Raw genomic sequence first — 19948 nt, forward strand, 5'->3', positions numbered from 1 at the left:
AGGAAGTTAAGAGTCATGGACATCTACACAGTCAAAATCCTCATGAACTTTTGACTCACTCAAAACCTAACTACTGGCAGCCTGCTGTTGGCTGGAAACCTTCCCCATAACATGTGTTGATTAACACATAGTTTGTGTGTTATATGTATTATACATGATAAAAATACACTAGAACCATGGAAAATCACTATTTACTACGATACAGAATTTACTGGAGAGATGAGCTGTTCACACAGAGATAATTAGCCCACACAGCGTTTTAAGCACATTCTCCCAATACGAATTCACTGTAAAAGCAACAGGAGATGGCAATGAAATTATTACAGAAGTGCAGTATGTAATACAGCTAATTTTATACAGTTATGATTTAATATTACATCTTTACATTTGTTTACATTTATCTCAACTATAAATGGTGTCATAAATGGCCTGTGTATTTCTGTGTACATCTTGTTAATTTTAAAATAGATTTGTATATAATTTTTAGTAGTAGTTTTTCTTGAATACTTTTATCTTTCTGAACTTTTGGTATTTTGGATAAGAAAATGGTCTACTTTGTTCTTCCCATGCATTTGTTGAAAATTTTATTTCATTTCTACTACTTCACAATATCTTTATATCATATAATAAATACATAACACATCCTTTAATGCTTAATTTTATGTATCAAGTTGACTAGGCCAATGAGATGTCCAAATATCAGACTGAGTATTATTTCTGAGAGTGTCTGAGAAAGTACTCCGGAAGAGAATATATATACTTATATTGTCATAATATATAATATATATATGTGTGTATATATATATAAAACTTTGTAAATGATGTCCCTTTCTAATATAGTCAGGCATGTCTAATCCATTGAGGGCCTGAACAAAACAAAGAAGTGGAAAAAGATTGAACTTGCTCTCTCTCTGCTTGATTTGGCATATCCTCTTCTGCCTACTCAGAGTAAACTGGGATCTATACCTTCAGCTATGTGGCTCTCAGGCCTTCCAAGAACCCAATCAGTTTTCCTGGGTCTCCAGCTTTCAGATGGCAGATCATGGAACTTCTCAGCACTTGTAATTTTGTAAGGCAATTCCTTATAATAAATATTATTCTAGATTTATCTATTGATTCTGTTTCTCTGCAAAACCCAGACTAATACATGTACAAGTGTCTCGATTTTGTGATTGATTGTTCTTTTCTATGTTCTGGTTTCTAAACCTTAGTTTAGAAGTGCTAAACTAAGTAGTGCTATGCTATTTTATGATTATATTATTTTGTTATTATAAAATGCTTTTTATCTGATACAGCAAATTTGTCCTTACAATAACTTTTTTAAAAGTTAATATTTTGTGCTTATTATTACCCAGGTAATTTCAAGAATCATTTTGAAAAGAGGGAAAATATTGGCATTTCATTAAATTTCTATTAAATCAACAAATTAATTTTGGAATAATTGACCTTTTTAATAACATTCTCCATTTTTATACAAAAATATGGTATGTGTCTCCAATTATTATAATCTCATATTGTATTGCTTAATGGAGGCATGTGAAGAAATTCTAATTAGAGCCATACAATTCTTTTTAAAGCAATTCCTAAGTATTTATATTTTGTTTTTGTTAGTGTTTGGCATTGTTTCCACATCACAACCTCTGAGTTTGGCTGGTATGCAAGCATGCATCTGAACTTTGTTAAATACTAGCACCAAACATTCTCATCTTTTCCAAAAAGTTTTAATTAATTCTCTTGGGTTTCCTAATATATCATTGTGACAGAAAATACTTGTACTATTTAGTAGTACAAGTAAAAATGCATCAATATAACTTTAAATACTATCAGTTTGCCTCAATGCAGAGTCAAGATTGTCATTGGCCATAGTCTGAATAGGTGAAGTTCTTAGGCAGAGTTTTCAGGAAAAAAAGTCTCTAAACAGAAGGACAGACTCACCTAGCTATGGTATTTCTTTTTTTTTTTTTTAATTATCATTCTTACCTTTCTCCTAACTCTGCCTGCCTAGAGTAGGTAATAATAACTGGGACCCAATAGATATCTTGAAAATATGAATAACCACATCCTAAGGAAAATGAAGCAAAAACTAAAGAGACTTGCTTCCTGATGATATCATGGAAAGTCATACCAGTACTAAACTTCCAACTCTAATATTCTTGTATGGTCACAATAAAAATAGTAAGCTCTCATTTTGTGTAAGCCATTGTTTTTAAGACTCTCAGCTGAGATGCAAATTCAACAAATATAATAGCTATATTATTACAAGTATTGACCTTTTTTTTTCTTTTATTCTAACCACAGATTTACCATTTGTTGTGTAAAATCCTATTATATTGGCAGGATTTATGAACTGTAGTAAACAATAATGTTGACAACTTCTTGAATCTATAACTAAGTCTGAACATTTTTCTGAATCTACTTGGGTCTTGCCTTCCCTATTCACAGATTCGTAATATTTAACAAATTCTGGTTCGTATTCTGGTAAGCATGCTTAGAATTAGCAGGTCAATGTATTCATTGTCCAAATCCAAATTCAGGTTAATAAAATAAGTTGATTTCATTTTGCCAGGCAGAGTGCTGCAAGCCTGTAATCCTAACTACTTGGTATAGATTGCCAGAATCATGGTTCAAGGGCAGCCTGGGCAAAAAGTTCATAAAACCCTATCTCAACCAGTGGTTGGTCTGTTGATATGTGCCTGTCATTCCTAGCTACATGGGGAAACACAAATAAGAGGATCATGGCCCATATGGCCCGGGTATAAAGCAAAACCCTCTCTGAAAAATAACCGAAAAAAAAAGGACTGGCAGAATGGATCAAGTGGTAGAGTGCCTGCCTAGCAATCTCAGGGCCCTGTGTTCAAATTCCAATACACTGCCAAAAAAAAAAAAAACTCTCACTTTGAGTCTTCCATTGTAACTGCTTCGAATGTGAAGGAAAATAACATAGGATCATGGTGGAGAATGAGGTGTTACTCATAATAAGTCAACAATTGGAAGCTACATAATATTCAGTGGCTACTTGAAATCTAAAAATAAAATTGCTGAGAGAAAATTAAAATCTGTGATATAAATATGAAAAAGTATTTCAAATAAGGGAGAGAAGAGATAGCATTTAGCCCTTTATTAAATGGCTTCAGGAAATTATATGTGGTCATGAAAACACTATGTTTCAAGAGACCCTTTCAATGAAATAGTATAAAACTATCTTTGGAGGTACATTTATGATTATGAAAGAAAACTATTCCCTACAGAACAATATACTTGGCATAGCAGAAATGGAAAAAAATTTTTTTACAAATAATGCTTATATGATACTCAATAAGAGCAAATATTAAAGTGCAAAGCAGAAAAAACTCAATCAGATATTAAGTCCATTAGGTGTGGTGGTCTGAGAAACATGAATTTCAATACATAAGATAGACTATTGTAAAATAAATGGAATAATAAGTTTATTAATGGTAAAGAGCCAGGCATGGTGGTGCATTTCTGTAATTGCAGCACTCAGGAGGCCAAAGCAGGAGGATTATAAGTTCAAGTCCAGCCTAGGATACATCACAAGGCCTTACCTAACAACAAAAAGTAAAGAAGCCATAGCTTGTTTAGAGAAATAGTGATTAAATAACTATAAATAATGAGAAAGTATAGTGACTATGTATCTCAAACTATAATATGTGGAATATTCATTTGTAGCAATTAGAGTTGTGTTAATCAAAGACAGACTCACTTTCAGTTTCATTGCATGTTCTTTCCCAGTGCTTCATGAAGACCTCTGGAAAAAAAGAACACTACACTGTAATTTCTAATATTAAAAAGAATTCTACACCTGGTGTCAGAAGGAAAAAGATCAACGATTACACATTATTAAAAAAAACTGATTTCTCTTACCTGGAGAAAAATTAAACTAGGCTGAAATTAATGAGAAGAGCTGTGATAAGAAACAAGTGAGTCCAACCTGTGCTATATGTCTTCTGCTCAAACCAGCCACATCCCATGGACCCATTCAACGACTACCAGGGAAGGCAGGTAAAAAAGAGTCATGCAAAGCATGAGTTTGGGAAAGTGATCTGTTTAGCACAGAGTGACAAATGGGAGTCTTGCGGGTTTTGAGATCTAGTCTTTTTGAGTTGCTAACTCTTAGTATTTTAGCCATGCTACTTCTGCCTAAGGCTGAAGATAACCACCACATACACAGCTATCTTCAAGTGCACATTCAAAACAATGCCCACAGGAAGTCTGTGTCTAGTTCAAAAATCCTCAGCCTATTTCTCACATCCCAAAAGATAGAATATCTTCTTATGTCCAAAACTCAAAGGAATTTTCCCATAGAATGAAACCATAAAGATAAGATTAAACCAATAGTGCAAATGATACATGTCCCATAGCAGAGATAAGGATTTTGTTTCCTTCATTTTGTTTTTTCAGACATATGCTAGTAACCAGCAAATAACATTAATATAATTTAGTATAATTTTGTTCTACCACAAAATCATATTATTTGTCTGCCCACACCGCTTGTATACAAGGAGATATCATGTAACTACAGGACAGGAGTATCTTATCCATTTTAGTTTTTCCTGTCTTTAAAATAATAAATATATTTGCAGATTTCATTAAAGTAAGAAAAAATAAGACAGGTGGTATTATACCCTAAAATTTCTGGAGCCAGTCTTGTCAGAAAAATTTCCTCCAAAGAAAATTTCTTAGGTTATTTTATAAGGTGCAAATAGACAGTGAGAATAAAACCAAATGTGGTGATTCATGCCTGTAATTCAACTTACTTAGAAGGCAGAGGTAGGAGGATCATGGTTCAAGGCCAGCCTGGGCAAAGTCAGTGGGATATCTTACCTGAAAAACAAACTAAAAAGGAAAAAACTGGAGTGTGGCTCAAGCTGTACAACACTACTCAAGGCCCTGAGTTGAATCCCAGTGCCACAAAAAAAGGGAAGAGGGAGAAGAAATATGAATTGATTTATTGACTAGTATCAAATACTTTATAAAACAGAGTTCTAAAAAACATTAAAGAGATCATGATTAAGATGGAGCTTCTCTATAGCTCTAATTTTAAGTGAAAATAATGAGATCATAATCATGTTCTTCCTAGCTCTGTTCTATAGGAGGTTGAAGTGTTGATAAGATCTGTAGAAGGTATGGGTGGCACTGGTTCAATACTTTATAAGTGCAGAAATATATATGACACAATATTTCATTACCTCTAAGAAGTCATGAGTTTTTAAATTCACCATTATTTCAAGTACCACAAAAATATTCCATTATTTCATGTGCCACTAATTAAGTTATTGTTAAGAGTTTAAGACTTGCTTTATTTGCAATCTAACAAGTTGCTTTCCACAATTTGGTGGATGCTGGTAAAAGACACGAGACTCCTGGGTCAGAGATGAAGGAGAGATTGTTACTCACAACAATAGCACTGTGCAGAGTATCGGCATCTTTGTGCCAATTCCCCAAATGCCAAGTGAAGAGGTTGGAATGAGAACTGTGCTCATGATGAGCAGAATTACAGTGGGGGAACTGAGTTAATAGAATCTGAGTCTTAATGGGTAGTCATTTTGCAATCTTCCCAGGTAGGAATTTTTTAGATCTCACTAGCTAAAATTAAAAATATACTTTATGTATGATGATGATAATTTGCAATTTATGGAATTATTTTGAGCATTGGGCAAGATAGAAAATACAGGGTATATACAGCATAGATGTCACATCATAACAGTATTCAATAAATCTTAGGTTTTTTCTCTTTTCCTCTGTGCAATATATACCCCACAAAGGTCACACCCCAGCTCCCCAAATTCTATGTACTACTTAAATTCTACATACTACTTAAGACTTGACTTTTTCATAATAGGATATTAGTGTTACATTCCAAAATTGTGAATATGAAATAAATTAAATACTTGCTTTATATCAGATGACAAGAAACATAGAATAGGTGGGTTTTAGGATAAAAGTTCCTCTGTAAATGAAGGGAACATAGACAAAAGAAGAGAAAATATTCAGAAAGTAAAGCAGCAGTCAGAAGAGACAAATGTGTATTTTACAACTTAGATGAATCCAGACTACTAACTCCTTATATAACCCTTCATTACAATATATTTTCTTCTAGACGATCTCTTTTGTAAAATAAACCATGGAAAATTTGGGCCAAAATCTAAACTGAAGCAGTTAGGATATCCCTAAAAGACTAAATAAGCTAGCCAAAGGGTCTGTTAGCAAGTAAAATGAAATTATAAATGAATAAACACAATTAAGAACAGTTCTGCACTTTACTCTGCAAATCTTTTTTCACAACTTGAAAGATATGCTGTGCTTTCATTTGAATGCTAGAAATCTCTAATATTTTTATGTCCTACATTTTATCAGATCCAACAATTTTGAAATAACTATATAAAATTTCAAAGTAAGTGTGAAACACTTATAGTCAAATTTTTTATTTCATAATTAATTGTTCCATAATTTCTTTAACTCAACTAGCAAAAGCACTTTATCTTTCTTATTATTGCTTATGTCTTCTCTTCAGCAAAATTAGAGAAGAGGGAAGAACAGGTTCTACCTGGAAACAAGAGGGTCTGGGGGAAGAGGGTGTAGGGCAGGGGGTAGAAATGACCCAAACAATGTATGCACATGTGAATAAATGAATAGAAAAAAAACCATACACCCAAAATAATTATATTTTGACTGTAGTGTTCACATCTTTTTGGCTTATTAAGCCAAAAGCAATATCTTGAGTACTTTTTTAAACCTTGCTTTATCATTTACATTTAATACAGATATAAGATACCATTGTTCAAATTCCCTTTTTCTGCAATAGTCTCTTTTAAAAGAAAAAAATTTCAATAACTTTGAAATATTACTAAAAATTATAATTTTTCTTTTTTATAATCATCTAATCAGCATAATAGAAAATAAACTTTACTGTTAGGTAACAGCTGCATTTAGAATTTCCTTAGTTCATTTATAGAAATATACTACTACAGACACCAATGTGATTGGGAAAAGATCTTAGTAACACTATTAACCTAATATTTCATATATTTTCAGGGTTTTTATCATTTTTTTAAAGTTCTATAGAATTTTTTTTAGGAAGTCACTGATGACCATACAAAGTGTCATTCTTAACTTCAAGGTAAGATCATATGTTCCAAATATAACTGGAGCCCTCAACTTCTATGTGTCAGGTGTAATCTCTGGTTTTAGATATGGCCTTACTGAAAGTCAACAAAATGATATGTTTAATTCACATTTTTTTGGTATTTAATAAATCGAAGCCATCTTGTCATCAGCTTATCTTAATATTTTTATGTTATTAATGCTTAGATCTCTATTCTTTTATCATCTGTATTCCCTTTTTATTTCCTATTAGTGTTTCTATCTCTGTCAGTTATTCTTTACATCAGCTATTTCAAAATGAATTGTTATTTTGACATTCTGCAGTCCAAAAGGGCACAGGTTCCTGTCAATGTGGCAATAAAAGAAAAGAAAAAATAGATGAATACACACAAACACCACACTGTCACAAACACACAGAACAATGTCACAACAGTCAATAGAAAAAAATGTTTATTTCCCCCTATCCAATATTAAAATTTAATACAGAGATGCCTCCCTTTTGCTATCCAAATACCCACTGGAATCAAATGTTTCCTAGACAGAGTTTTTTTATCTGATGGAGGCAGTGACGAATTGACAATTGTCTTCTAAACCAAAAGGTGAGAGAAGACAATGAGTATATGCTGGCCTACGGCAATCGTGAAAAACACTTATGCCAGGCCATGTAGACACTCTTATGAAAATGTGCTTAAGGTTTCGCAAATGAAATCCAGCCTAGCCTGACAAATCCCTGCTGTGAGAGCCACAGCTCACAGCCTAAACTGCTGCTCACATTGTAGCTGCTTCATCTGACCTGTCAGAAAGACAGCACTTCATTGAACACAAGCTTATTGAGTGCTACACTTCAGCACAAAGACAAGTGATGCCTTCAAGTCCACTTCCTTCAGGAAGCTGTGATATTAAAAGTCTGGCTCATGTTAATCTGTTAAAAAATCAGGAGGGTAATTTAAATTAGTGCTCTTGCATTTATGAAACTAGAAACAAGTAGTGCAAACGAAATCAATTAACAACATTTAAAACTAATTCTAATCTTACCTCTATGTCCTGCCATGCTGTTTCCATCCATGTGAATGCCTTTTCTTCTCTTTGCTTGTTTTCAGAGTCATTTTAAAATTCACATTTTCTATGAAGTCTTCCCAAAATGTTTTTAAACATCTCAATTTCTCTCATCCCTGAATTAGTGTATTACTGATGGTCCAGAGGGTATATTTAACTCTTCAATCATTTTCTAGTTATTCCAGTCATTGACTGAATTATAATTTTCTATGCAGAGAGAGAATGATCTTTATAGAACTATTTTTAATGTTGCTTTGCTTTAGACACTAGAGATATACAAAGAGATATATAGATATATATAGAGAACAAACAAAAACACAAGTCTAGTCCATATGATGATTACTTTTTATTGGAAGAAGACAAACAGCATGTAATGAGATAAAATACATTTTAATAGTCATAGGTGACACACAGAAATTATACTATGATAAAACAACATAAGTAGTGATTATGTGAGACAAGAGTTTTTCCTTGGAAGATTAAGAGGAATGTCTGGAAGGAAGTAATATATGATCTGAGTTTTACTTTATGAAAAAGAACTAACCAGGCATCCATCTAGAAGTGTGTACCTGGCAGATAGCCAGGTTATTAACTGGTGAACTCATTTTTATTTCCTTCAGGGAATAAAACAGTTAGCTCTATCTCTACATTTTTGTCTCCATTGCACCTCTTACCACTTTGTTCTGCCCCTTGCTCTTCAGTTTATTTTTTTAATCTCCCTAATTATGTTCCTGGGTTGCTTTTTCCTTACCCCCAGTACAAGATAAATAATGTGGAAGTCAAGTTGATCTAAAGAACAATCAGCAGTACTTAGTGAGGAAAATGGATGTTAATTTAAAAAAAAAGTCACAGAAAAAAATGAAAAAGAGAAACTGATCAAAAGAAATTATCTATGCATATGGAAGAGAAAAATGACTTGAAGAAAATATCTGCCCCACTCAATACAATGCTTTCATGGCGAATCATTTAAAGAAATAGAGCTGAATGTTTGACTTAAACTTTTCTATACAGACAAGAGCTTAGCTCAAACATTTTTCCAAAAAGAAAAATTGTAATACTTAACATCCTGCCCAATGAATTTCAGTACAAAGTTTGCTTTAATTATTCTTTTGGGTACAACATGTGTATTCAATTAAAAGAAAGATCAAAGGGCTGACTTTCACAATCTAGATTTTTTAAATATACCTATTAAGCCATGAATTCATAGAGAATAGGTTACAAGGGTTCAGGTTACTTTCGCTTGATTGTCACAGTGTGTTTTTCTGGGTGGATCAGGCTTACTCCTCAGGTGAATATTGGTACCTCGCTTTTTGACTCCCTTCTTTAATTTTCTATGCATATTTAGAAAAACATTAGTATGTTCAATACCCATATTAACTCTCTTGGCAAAAAACCTGCCCAACCAATGTGTTTACAATAATGCCAGCAGCATGCTGGGTAACATTGTGGACTCTTCTTGTTTTCATGGTAACATTTGCAAACCAATCCATTTTGAACAGTGCCCATTCCTTTGATGTCTAGAATTCTACCTTTCATGTGAATTCACATGTGTGTGGCCAAAGGAACTGTTCCATGTTTTCTTAAATGTCTGGAGAATGCATAGCAGGTGCCTCTGCTCTTTTCCTTTGTGTTAGTCATTTTGGTGAATTACTGAAAGATGGCAGTTCCAGTGAAAAAAATTACAACTTTTTAATCTATGTAAAACAGCATCTGTTCTTTCACTGCCATTTTCATGGGAAGCATGTGGGAATGTAACGCTGAAGGATGCTCTGTTTTAGAGAAATTGGGCCCAGCAATGATGTCTGAAATGAAGACAATTCTTCTTAATCTTGTCTTCACAAGGAAACCATGAAAGTAGCCACTGCCTGATTTAGTGTCTTTGATTTAACTGAAGATTACCATCTACTTGATACTGTGTAGAGCTTTTGTAGTGCCTCCAAATGGCTAACATTTTTACAGTACCAAATAATGTCTCTTTCTGTGCCACTGCAGATTAATTCATTCAATAATACTGTGTACACATGTATTTTAATCAGCTCGGGAAAAATGGATCTATGCCTTGGTAACTGAATAGGAAAATGAAGTGTCAGGAAGAGTTGCTGTCACCATAAACATCATTGTCTTTTGTTTGATTGGTTTTTGTTTTTTCTGATTAATGAGCAACTTTGAGTAACTTCAAACTTATAAGGCCTTCTCAGAAAATAGTTTAAATGTAACCCCTTTCAGCAAAAATAGTTCTTCTCAGAAAATAGTTTAAAGGCATACCTTAATACTTATGTATGAAGTATTTATAAGATTTATAACATAAAATATCAATTGCTAACATACTGTTAGCCATAATTATTAAGAATCACCTATCTTGGTATTTCACATTTTGTAATCCTCATTAAGCACTTGAAGTCCTTGCTGTTTTTTAATTCTCTCATGTTTTCTACAAGAGAGAAATTATTAATATTTTCATTCGAGTTCCTAGAAGTATAATGACTATTTATAATTGAAGTTTGAGAATATTTTAAAGTTTTTTTCAAAGAAAATAAAAGAACCAGAAAATATCCTTAAGAATTTAAATAAAGGTTTCTATTAAAAATGAAGTATGGTAATAATTTTAAATCTACACTTTACAGGGCTTTTGCTCCAACAAATTTTTAGAAAACTTTATTTTTTATTTTTTTATTGTTTTATTATTCATATGTGTATTCAAGGCTTGGGTCATTTCTCCCTCCTGCCCCTACTCCCTCCCTTACCACCCACACCACCCCCTCCTTCTCCTCCCCACCCCCTCAATACCCAGCAGAAACTAGTTTGCCCTTATCTCTAATTTTGTTGAAGAGAGAATATAAGCAATAATAGGAAGGAACAAGTGTTTTTGCTGGTTGAGATAAGGATAGCTATACAGGGCATTGACTCACATTGATTTCCTGTGCATGGGTGTTACCTTCTAGGTTAATTCTTTTTGATCTAACCTTTTCTCTAGTTCCTGGTCCCCTTTTCCTATTGGCCTCAGTGGCTTTTAAGGTATCTGCTTTAGTTTCTCTGCATTAAGGGCAACAAATGCTAGCTAATTTTTTAGGTGTCTTACCTATCCTCACCCCTCCTTTGTGTGCTCTCGCTTTTATCATGTGCTCAAAGTCCAGTCCCCTTGTTGTGTTTGCCCTTGATCTAATGTCCACATATGAGGGAGAACATACGATTTTTGGTCTTTTGGGCCAGGCTAACCTCACTCAGGATGATGTTCTCCAATTCCATCCATTTACTGGTGAATGATAACATTTCGTTCTTCTTCATGGCTGCATAAAATTCCATTGTGTATAGATACCACATTTTCTTAATCCATTCGTCAGTGGTGGGGCATTTTGGTTGTTTCCATAACTTGGCTATTGTGAATAGTGCCGCAATAAACATGGGTGTGCAAGTGCCTCTGGAGTAACCTGTGTCACAGTCTTTTGGGTATATCCCCAAGAGAAAGCTTGATTTTTTAAAAGTGTTCCCTGAAGAGGGTTTATGGGAGGAAAGAGCAAGTGTAAAAACATATAGTCATGAAGTACCTGAAGTATAAAAGTATACACATTCAACATAAGAGTTTAGACTTTCTCCTGTAGTAACACAGTTACTGCACATAAACAGTGGAGCAACATGATCAGACCTTCAGTTTAGAAAAAAAAAAAAGGTGATAAAGTAGAAAATGGAACTAGAGCATAAAGTTGCATGCAGGAAGGTAAGATAGAATCAATAACCTAGGCTAGAAATAAAAGGAAATAAAAATGAACCTGGCCAAAGGAAATGGTACTAAGACTAAAGAAATATTTCAGAGATAGTATCAATAAAGAAATATTGGAACACACTTTGGATTCTTACCATTTTTATTAAACAACTATTTATTGAGTATCACCTTTGTATACTTACTATAAGAACCACCTTACAGTCCTTGTAGTTCAAAGACTTTTAAGGTCATCTACAAGGACAAATTCCTCAAGGAATCTTACATCAAATAATCGCACAAAAAATTGCTATGTAAGAAAGTCTTCCACTAGACTAACATCTCATTAGACAGAAATATCACTGTTGTTTAAAAGTGTCTAACTCCTATCCCAAGGTTTTCAATGAATAATAGCCACATGCTCATGAAGGTACCACACCAAAGTCTGACTCTAGGGTGTTAAAAGATGTTAATCATCAAATATCTATTTTGACCCTAAAGTATCTCTTCTAAGACATTGCCTTGTTCTCCTTAAATTGGTCACGGAACAGTGTCTTTCTGTCCCCCCAAATCCTTCTCTCCTTCTCATTAATAGCTGTGAATACACAGTGTAACAGATATATGTAAAAGCACAAAAATATTCTGGTACATTCTAGTCAGAAAATTAGCTTTTCTTTCATTTCTTTTAATTCACTGGAAAAGTAATATAAGCTCTGAAATGTTTTTCTTCCTTCCTTTTTTCCTTTCTTCCTTCTTTTTTTCTTTCTTTCTTCCTTCCTTCCTTCCTGTTCTTTCTCCAAATATGATTCATTATCTGAAATAAGAGAGATCTTGATCAGTATTTTGAGAAATGCTATCCTATAATTCGCATTGCATATTCATAATTCAATTTTAATGTAGTATTTTAATTACAAAACTTATGTTCATCTAATACATACATATCAAAATTTGATATTTGAGGTGTCAAAATTTATTTTGCCTTGTTTAAGCCATCATTCTCCAAACATTCAAAATCTGAGAATTATTAGTATATAATCTATCAACAACTAACAAAACAATAACCCAAGAAATGCATTTTTTGACTCCTGTTAAAGAACTCTAAAGATGATTTGCTGATGAAAATATTTGAACAAATAAAAGAATGCTGTTGCCTAATGTTCTATAAAGAAAAACGTGTGTGTGTGTGTGTTTCTATTACTTTTTTTCATAGAGACACAAAATAATTTTTATCTACTTTTAAGATATTCCTTAGGTACGTGTTAATATAAAATGTCTATCCAGGCACCAGTGGCTCATGTGTACACTCCTAGATATGTAGGAGGATTGCTGTTTGAGGCTAGCCTAGGCAGGGAGTACACGAGGCCTCATCTAAACCAATAGCTAGGTACAGTGGCATACACCTGTCATTCCAGTGACAGTGGGAAGTCTACAGTAGTATGATTGCAGTCCAGGTCAGCCAGGAAAAAAGCAACCAATCTGTAAAATAAGAGCTAGAGACATGGCTCACGTGGTAGAGCATCTGCCTAGAAAGCCTGAGTTTGAAACCTAATGCCACCAAAATAATAAATAAGATATAATCTGTTACTTAGTAAAATCTATTGTAATTGTTTTACTTATTATGTTATATTACACAATTATTTCACTGCTTGCAGCTAGGAAATTCTTAAATTTGTTTATATGTGTGTATGAGCATATATATTTCTCCGCATATATCTATATAAAAATACACTGTGACGTTTAGCTAAGAGAAAGTGGTAGAGATGAAAATACTGAAGCTCCTGTATTCGCATGAAGGCTATAAAAGACTGGAGGAAAACTGAGACTTCAGGCTGTTACTTTGAGCTAATTATATAAATAACATTGGCAGATTTCTCCTTTTATACAAATAAAAGGATCAGTGATGATAGAGGTTCTTGGTACCAGAACCATAATATTGCAAGGTCCATGAGTGAGAACTGGTATCAACGGATTTTGACCAATTAAAACTGCAGCAATGTGAATGGACAAGCAGATCAAAAATGTAATTTCAAAGGACATTGATGTAAGCTGGAAATATAAGGACATCAGTCATGAAGATCAAGGTACTGCCTTCTGAGGAGCCTGTCTACCGCTGTCCTTTTGAGGCAGCCTTGGTCTGAACTACAAGTCTCCTCTAGGTGACCTTTATGCAAGAGTGTTAGAATGGTCACTTTGACTTGGCCATCTTAATTTTATCACTGCTGACTAAAGTTGGGCAAATGATTTAGGAAATTCATTTCTGTATCTGACCTTAGCCCAGAGTTTGAATGTCTTCTAGTATGCAAACAATTCACCCAGGAATTGCTCTTCCACAACTCTTAATTTTACCTATTCTTTGTGATTTAAAAGTCAAGCAGATACAGTTTTCATTTGTTGGTTTGGCAAACATGACTTTGTGGCTCAAATGGACCCACACATATGATTATATGGAAGTGTGGGTGAATGAAAACACACTAGTAATTTTTTACATTGACAAAACCAAGTGCTTTTCTAAATGGCATTACTTATAGCCCAGACTAGATAGCTAGATGATAGTGATGTAAATTGGAGTGACAAATAGATTTTCCTAAAGCTTCCTCTTATTGCACTTCATTGCTTAATCATACTTTAAAAACACTGAATTGTTTTGTTCTCATCTTTATCATTTTGCCTCCAAACTTCCACCAAGTAATATTTTTAAAGGTTTTAAATCTTTAGGCTTTATAATACGTATGACAGCTTGAGATAAACTCAAAGTGTCTGCTTTTTCTCAATATATGTCAACTTCTTGATTTAATGTACTATATTTTAAAGTAATCTCACTTTATTTTAAAGGCTACTATAAAATATGTAGTGAAATAATTCAATCAATTAGTTTAAGTGAAAAGGGAGATCTTTATATAAGATAATATTGCTATAAAACCTACAATGATTTCAAAAGTCTATTCAAGAAATTATAAGATTTTCTGATTTACTGAGTATGGTAATATATGCCTACCAACTTACATTGAGTTTGAAAAGCTTAAATGTGCAAAAGACTGAAATTCTTTAAATTGATGGCACCTTGGGATAGTTGAATATTATACTGTTCGATTTATAAAATGACTGTTAACCAGTAGGGAGCAATTCAGAACATGCTATATTTCAAAGAAGAGGTAAATTTTAGCAAATGAAGTTAGAATGGTCAAGACATAGGCTATCAACATAAAATAGAACTCATTTTATAAATACGGAAAAATAATCTCAGTATAAAACTAAAGATAAATTTATATTCCTATAAATCCCCAAATTCTCACTTTGGGGTTTAATTTATTTCAAAATATTTTCTTAATTCTATTTCATTGTACATACATAATAGGAACATATGTATATATGTTAAGTTAAGCAATTGAAATGACATTTTAGGGAAAAGTTAGCAAACTACCTACAATAGAACCACAAAATGAAAATTTACCATTTTAAGTCCATTACTCATTCATATATTCACTTATTAAATTTTTCTTTTTAAACTCTATTACAGCTAAGGTCTTACTCCTTGTGGTCTAAAGTAGTGAACAACGATGTGTGGAGGGGTAATAGTAGGAGGGGGGAGGGTTAAGGAAGGAGATTAAGGTGAAGTTATGTGGTTGACAGACTCCATCTACCTACATGAAATAGAACAAAAAAACCTCTTGCAATTGCTTTAAGTGGGGTGGAGAGGGGGTTGAGGGGGAGAGATGGTGGGGGCAATGTAGATAATGTACAATATAAGTCTAATTGGAATTGTCCCCCTGTACAATGAATATAGCCTAATAAAAATTATTTTAAAAATAAAATAGTGAACAATACAAACTACATAAGAAAACATATAAGCCCAGAATAATTTATGATCTAATTTTGGAGGAAAGATGATCTATTTAAATAACCATTTAAAAATATTCTACAAAGGCAGGCGATGGCTCAAGCTTTGGGAGGCTGAGACCAGGAGGGTCATGCTTAGAGTCCAGCCCAGGCAAAACCTTTAGGAGATTCCATCTCAACCAAAAGCTGGGTGCAGAAGTTCACACCTGTTGTTCCAAGCTACAAGGAGGCTCAGGTCAGAGGATCATTGTTCCAGGCCAGTACAGACAAAGAAAAGTTTACAAGACTCCACCTCAATGGAAAAAACCTGGGTATGGTAGTGCATGCTTGTCTTTTCAGCAATGATCAGAAGCCTAAAATAGGAATATAGCAGTTCAGGCTGTCCTGGGCAAAAAGTAAGACACTGTCTTAAAATGAACCAGAGCAAAAAGGGCTTGAGGCATGGCTCAAGTGGTAGAGTACCTGCATAGCAAGCTCAAAGCCCTGAATTCAAACCCCAATACTCTATCTGTGTATACATATACACATAGCATGAAATTGTTTTGAGCTTTGCAAAAAGATATAAAAGAAAAGAAAAGAAAATGAATTTGAGAATAGAGAGTTGAAAAAGAGAGTGAATAGTGCTATTTCAAATGTCCTAAGTCTGATCCCTTGAGCAGAAACTAAGCTAGAATTTCAATTTAAATTATTTACTGAGGACTGACAGAGTGGCTCAAGTGCCTGCCTAGCAAGTATGAGGCCCTGAGTTCAAGCCCCAGCACTGCCCTGCCCAAAAGAATCTACAAATGATTTATTGAAGAAGTCTTAACAGATAAAAGGGAGAACTAGAAGTGAATAGAGCAGAGGAAAAAAGAGTATGAGAACTGGGCGTGGCAATGCAACCCTATAATTCTAGCAGTCTGGAGGCTGAGGCGGAAGATCTGAAGTTCAAGATCAGCCTGTTTTACATAGCAAGACTGTTTTTTAAAAAATATAATAAAAAGCTGACCTCAACTGAAGATTAGCTTCAGCCTAATACCACTGGGAATTTAAGGTATATAACTTGCCCTACAAACTTGACCCAATTCTCTGCCAACTAGTGATTGGTCAAAACTTTTTGTTTTACTACTTTGAGGAGAAGGTACAATTTTATTTATTAATTTATTTTTATTTTTCATTTATTCTTATTTGCATACGTTGTTTGGGCCATCTCTTCCCCTTGCCTCCCGTCATTCTCCTCCCAAGCACCTCACTTCCAGGCAAAACCTGTTCTGCCCTCTTCTCCAATTTTGTTGAAGAAAAGACATAAGAGATAATAAGAAAGACATAGCATTTTTACTAAGTTGAGCTAAAGATAGTTGCTTCCATGCACATATGTATTACAACCTGAATTGATTCATCTAAACCAGACCTCTTCACTACTTCCTTGTCCCCTTCCCATAGTGAACTCTGTCAGTTTAACATTACTATATTAGCTCCTCTACAGTGGGCACATCAAACACTTTCAAGTTTTGGGTTTCCTAACTTCCCGTGTCCTGCTGTATGTGTTCTCCCCTTAGCCATGTCCAATAACATTATTGGATTTGTTTTAGGTCTAAAGTCTGCATATGAGGGAGAACATAGGATTTTTGGCCTTCTGAGCCTGGCTAACTTCACTTAAGATGAGGTTCTCCAGTTTCATCCATTTACTTGCAAATGACAAAACTTCATTCTTCTTTGTGGCTGAGTAAAAATTCCATTGTGTATAAATACCACATTTTCTTAATCCATTCTTCAGTAGTGGGGCATCTTGGCTGTTTCCATCACTTGGCTGTTGTGCATAGCACTGCAATAAACCAATGTGCAGGAGCCTTTGGAATAACCTGAGTTGCATTCCTTTGGGTATATCCCTAGCAGTGGGATTGGTGGATCATATAGCAGATCTATGTTTTGTTTTTTCAAGAAGCCTCTGTATTGATTTCCAAAATGGTTGGACTACCTTGCATCCCCACTAGCAGTGTATGAGGATTCCTTTTTCCCCATATCCTCACCAACATTTGTTGTTTATGGTGTTTTTGATGATGGCTATTCTAACAAGGGTGAGGTGGAATCTTACTGTGGTTTTGATTTGCATTTCTTTTATGGCTAGAGATGGTGAACATCTTTTCATGTGTTTTTGGCTATTTGAATTTCTTCTTTTGAGAAAGTTATATTTAGTTCAGCTGCCCATTTCTTTATTGGTTCATTGATTTTGGGAGAGTTTAGTTTTTTAAGTTCCCTGTATATGCTGAGAAGAACATATATTGTACAGATGTTGGATGAAATATTCTGTAGACAGCAGCCAGGACCATTTGATCTATGGTGTGATTTAGTTCTAGAATTCCTTTATTGATTTTTTTTTTGTTTAGATAACCTATCTATTGGTGATACGGGGTATTAAAGTCTCCCACTACCACTGTGTTGGAGTCTACATGTGCTTTTAAGTCTTTTAGAGTATGCTTGATGAAATTGAGTACACTGACATTGGGTTCGTATAGGTTGATAACTGTTATTTCCTTTTGTTGTATTTCCTATTTTATTAGTATTAAGTGTCCTTCTTTATCTCATTTGATCAATGTAAGTTTGATGTCTACATTGTCTGAGATAAGTATTACTACTCCTGCCTGATTTCGTGGGCCATTGACTTAGCAAGTCTTCCAGCCTTTCACCCTAAGCCAGTACTTGTTTCTATCAATGAGATGGGTTTCCAATAAACAACAGATTGTTGGATCTTTCTTTTTAATGCAGTTTGCCAAATGGTGTCTTTTGATGGGGGAGTTGAGTCCATTGACATTTAGTGTTAATATTGATAGGTATGTGGTAATTCTTGCCATTTAGTTGTTTTGTTTTAAGGATTTGATTGTGAGCAACTGAATCAATGCTACTCTCTGATTGCTTGTCCTTTCTTCTCCTGTGGTTTGATACTGCCCATCCTCCTGTGGTTTTGTTTCCTTCCATCTTCTGTGTGCAGAATTCCTTGGAAAATCTTTTGTAGTGGTAGCTTGATGGTCATATACTGTTTTAGTTTCTGCATATCATGGAAGATTTTTATTGCTCCATCTATTTTGAATGATAGTTTTGCTGGTAGAGTATCCTAGGGTTAAGTTATTTTTCATTCAGTGCCTGGAATACCTCACTTCATGCCCTTCTTGCTTTCAGGTTTCCATTGAGAAATCTGCTATGATTTTGATGGGTTTACCTTTATATGTTATTTGGTTTTTCTGTCTTATAGTCTTCAATATTCTTTCTCTATTCTCTGTGCTTGTTGTTTTAATGATAATATGTTGTGAGAGGTTTTATTTTGGTCAAGTCTATTTGGTGTCCTGGAGGTTTCTTGTACCTGAATGAGCAAAACTTTTTCAAGACTTGGGAAATTTTCTGGTTTTTTTTTTTTTTTATTGAATATATTATGAATCCCTTTTACTTGGACCTCTTCTCCTTTTTCAATGCCATGATTCTCAGGTTTGGTCTTTTGATGGAGTCAGTGAGTTCTTGATTATTCCTTTCACAGGTGTTGGGTTGTTTCACTAACAGATCATCATTATTTTCTTTAATTTCTATTTTATCTTTGTGTTTTGAGATTCTGTCTTCCACTTGTTCTAGTCTGCTTGAGTGGCATTCCACTGTGTTTTGTGTTTCTGTTTCATACTTTTTTCTGAGGTTTTCTATATTATTGGTCACTTTCTCTTTAATATTTTTTATTTTCATGTTTAATTCATTTATCTCTCTATTTATATCATCCTCTGTTTCACTTTGGTATTTATTTAGGGCTCCTGTGAGTTCATTTATTTATTTCTGTGTCTTCTCATATTCTTTATTTTTAGTGTCTTGAAATTTCTTGAGTGTATCTTGTACATTTTTGTTAACTGCATCTAGTATCTTCTCCATGAAATTCTCAGTGAGTACTTGCAAGATTTTTCTTTGACAGTGTTTTTGTGGGCATCTCTGTATTCCTTGGTGTTGTTTATCTTTGTTTGGTTGGGGTCAGGAACTGGGTATTCATTTTCTTCATTTCCCTGTGAATCTTATATTACATTATTTGTTTTCTTGAGGAGAATGGTTTCCATCCCTTCTTCTTCTTCCCAACACTCCACTTGGTACTGTACAGCTATGTTCTTGATAGCTAGTTAGTGGTTTTAGTCACCTTTTTTCTTTCCCTTGATTTAATTTTTGTGTTGTGACTGTCTTGTTCGTTAGCTAGGTTGGTGTGCTATTTCTGTCCCTTGTCTGGAGGTGTAA

At 34.0% G+C, this 19948-nt stretch overlaps 1 protein-coding gene across 3 annotated transcripts in view; it reads right to left on the minus strand.

Moving 5' to 3' along the window:
• Window positions 1–19948, minus strand: part of Adgrl3 (adhesion G protein-coupled receptor L3) — a 1316738-nt gene that overhangs the window by 370170 nt on the left and 926620 nt on the right. For 2 of the 3 annotated variants that reach the window (XM_074042151.1, XM_074042155.1), the window contains one exon: window positions 12021–12689. In XM_074042151.1, the coding sequence (XP_073898252.1) occupies window positions 12532–12689 (158 nt within the window). In that variant the 3' untranslated portion in view covers window positions 12021–12531. Of the gene's footprint in view, window positions 1–3721; window positions 3767–12020; window positions 12690–19948 lie in introns of those variants that run through there. The other variant, XM_074042162.1, reaches the window with a different exon arrangement.

This window comes from Castor canadensis, chromosome 9 (assembly GCF_047511655.1).
Source record: "Castor canadensis chromosome 9, mCasCan1.hap1v2, whole genome shotgun sequence".
Taxonomy (NCBI): domain Eukaryota; kingdom Metazoa; phylum Chordata; class Mammalia; order Rodentia; family Castoridae; genus Castor; species Castor canadensis.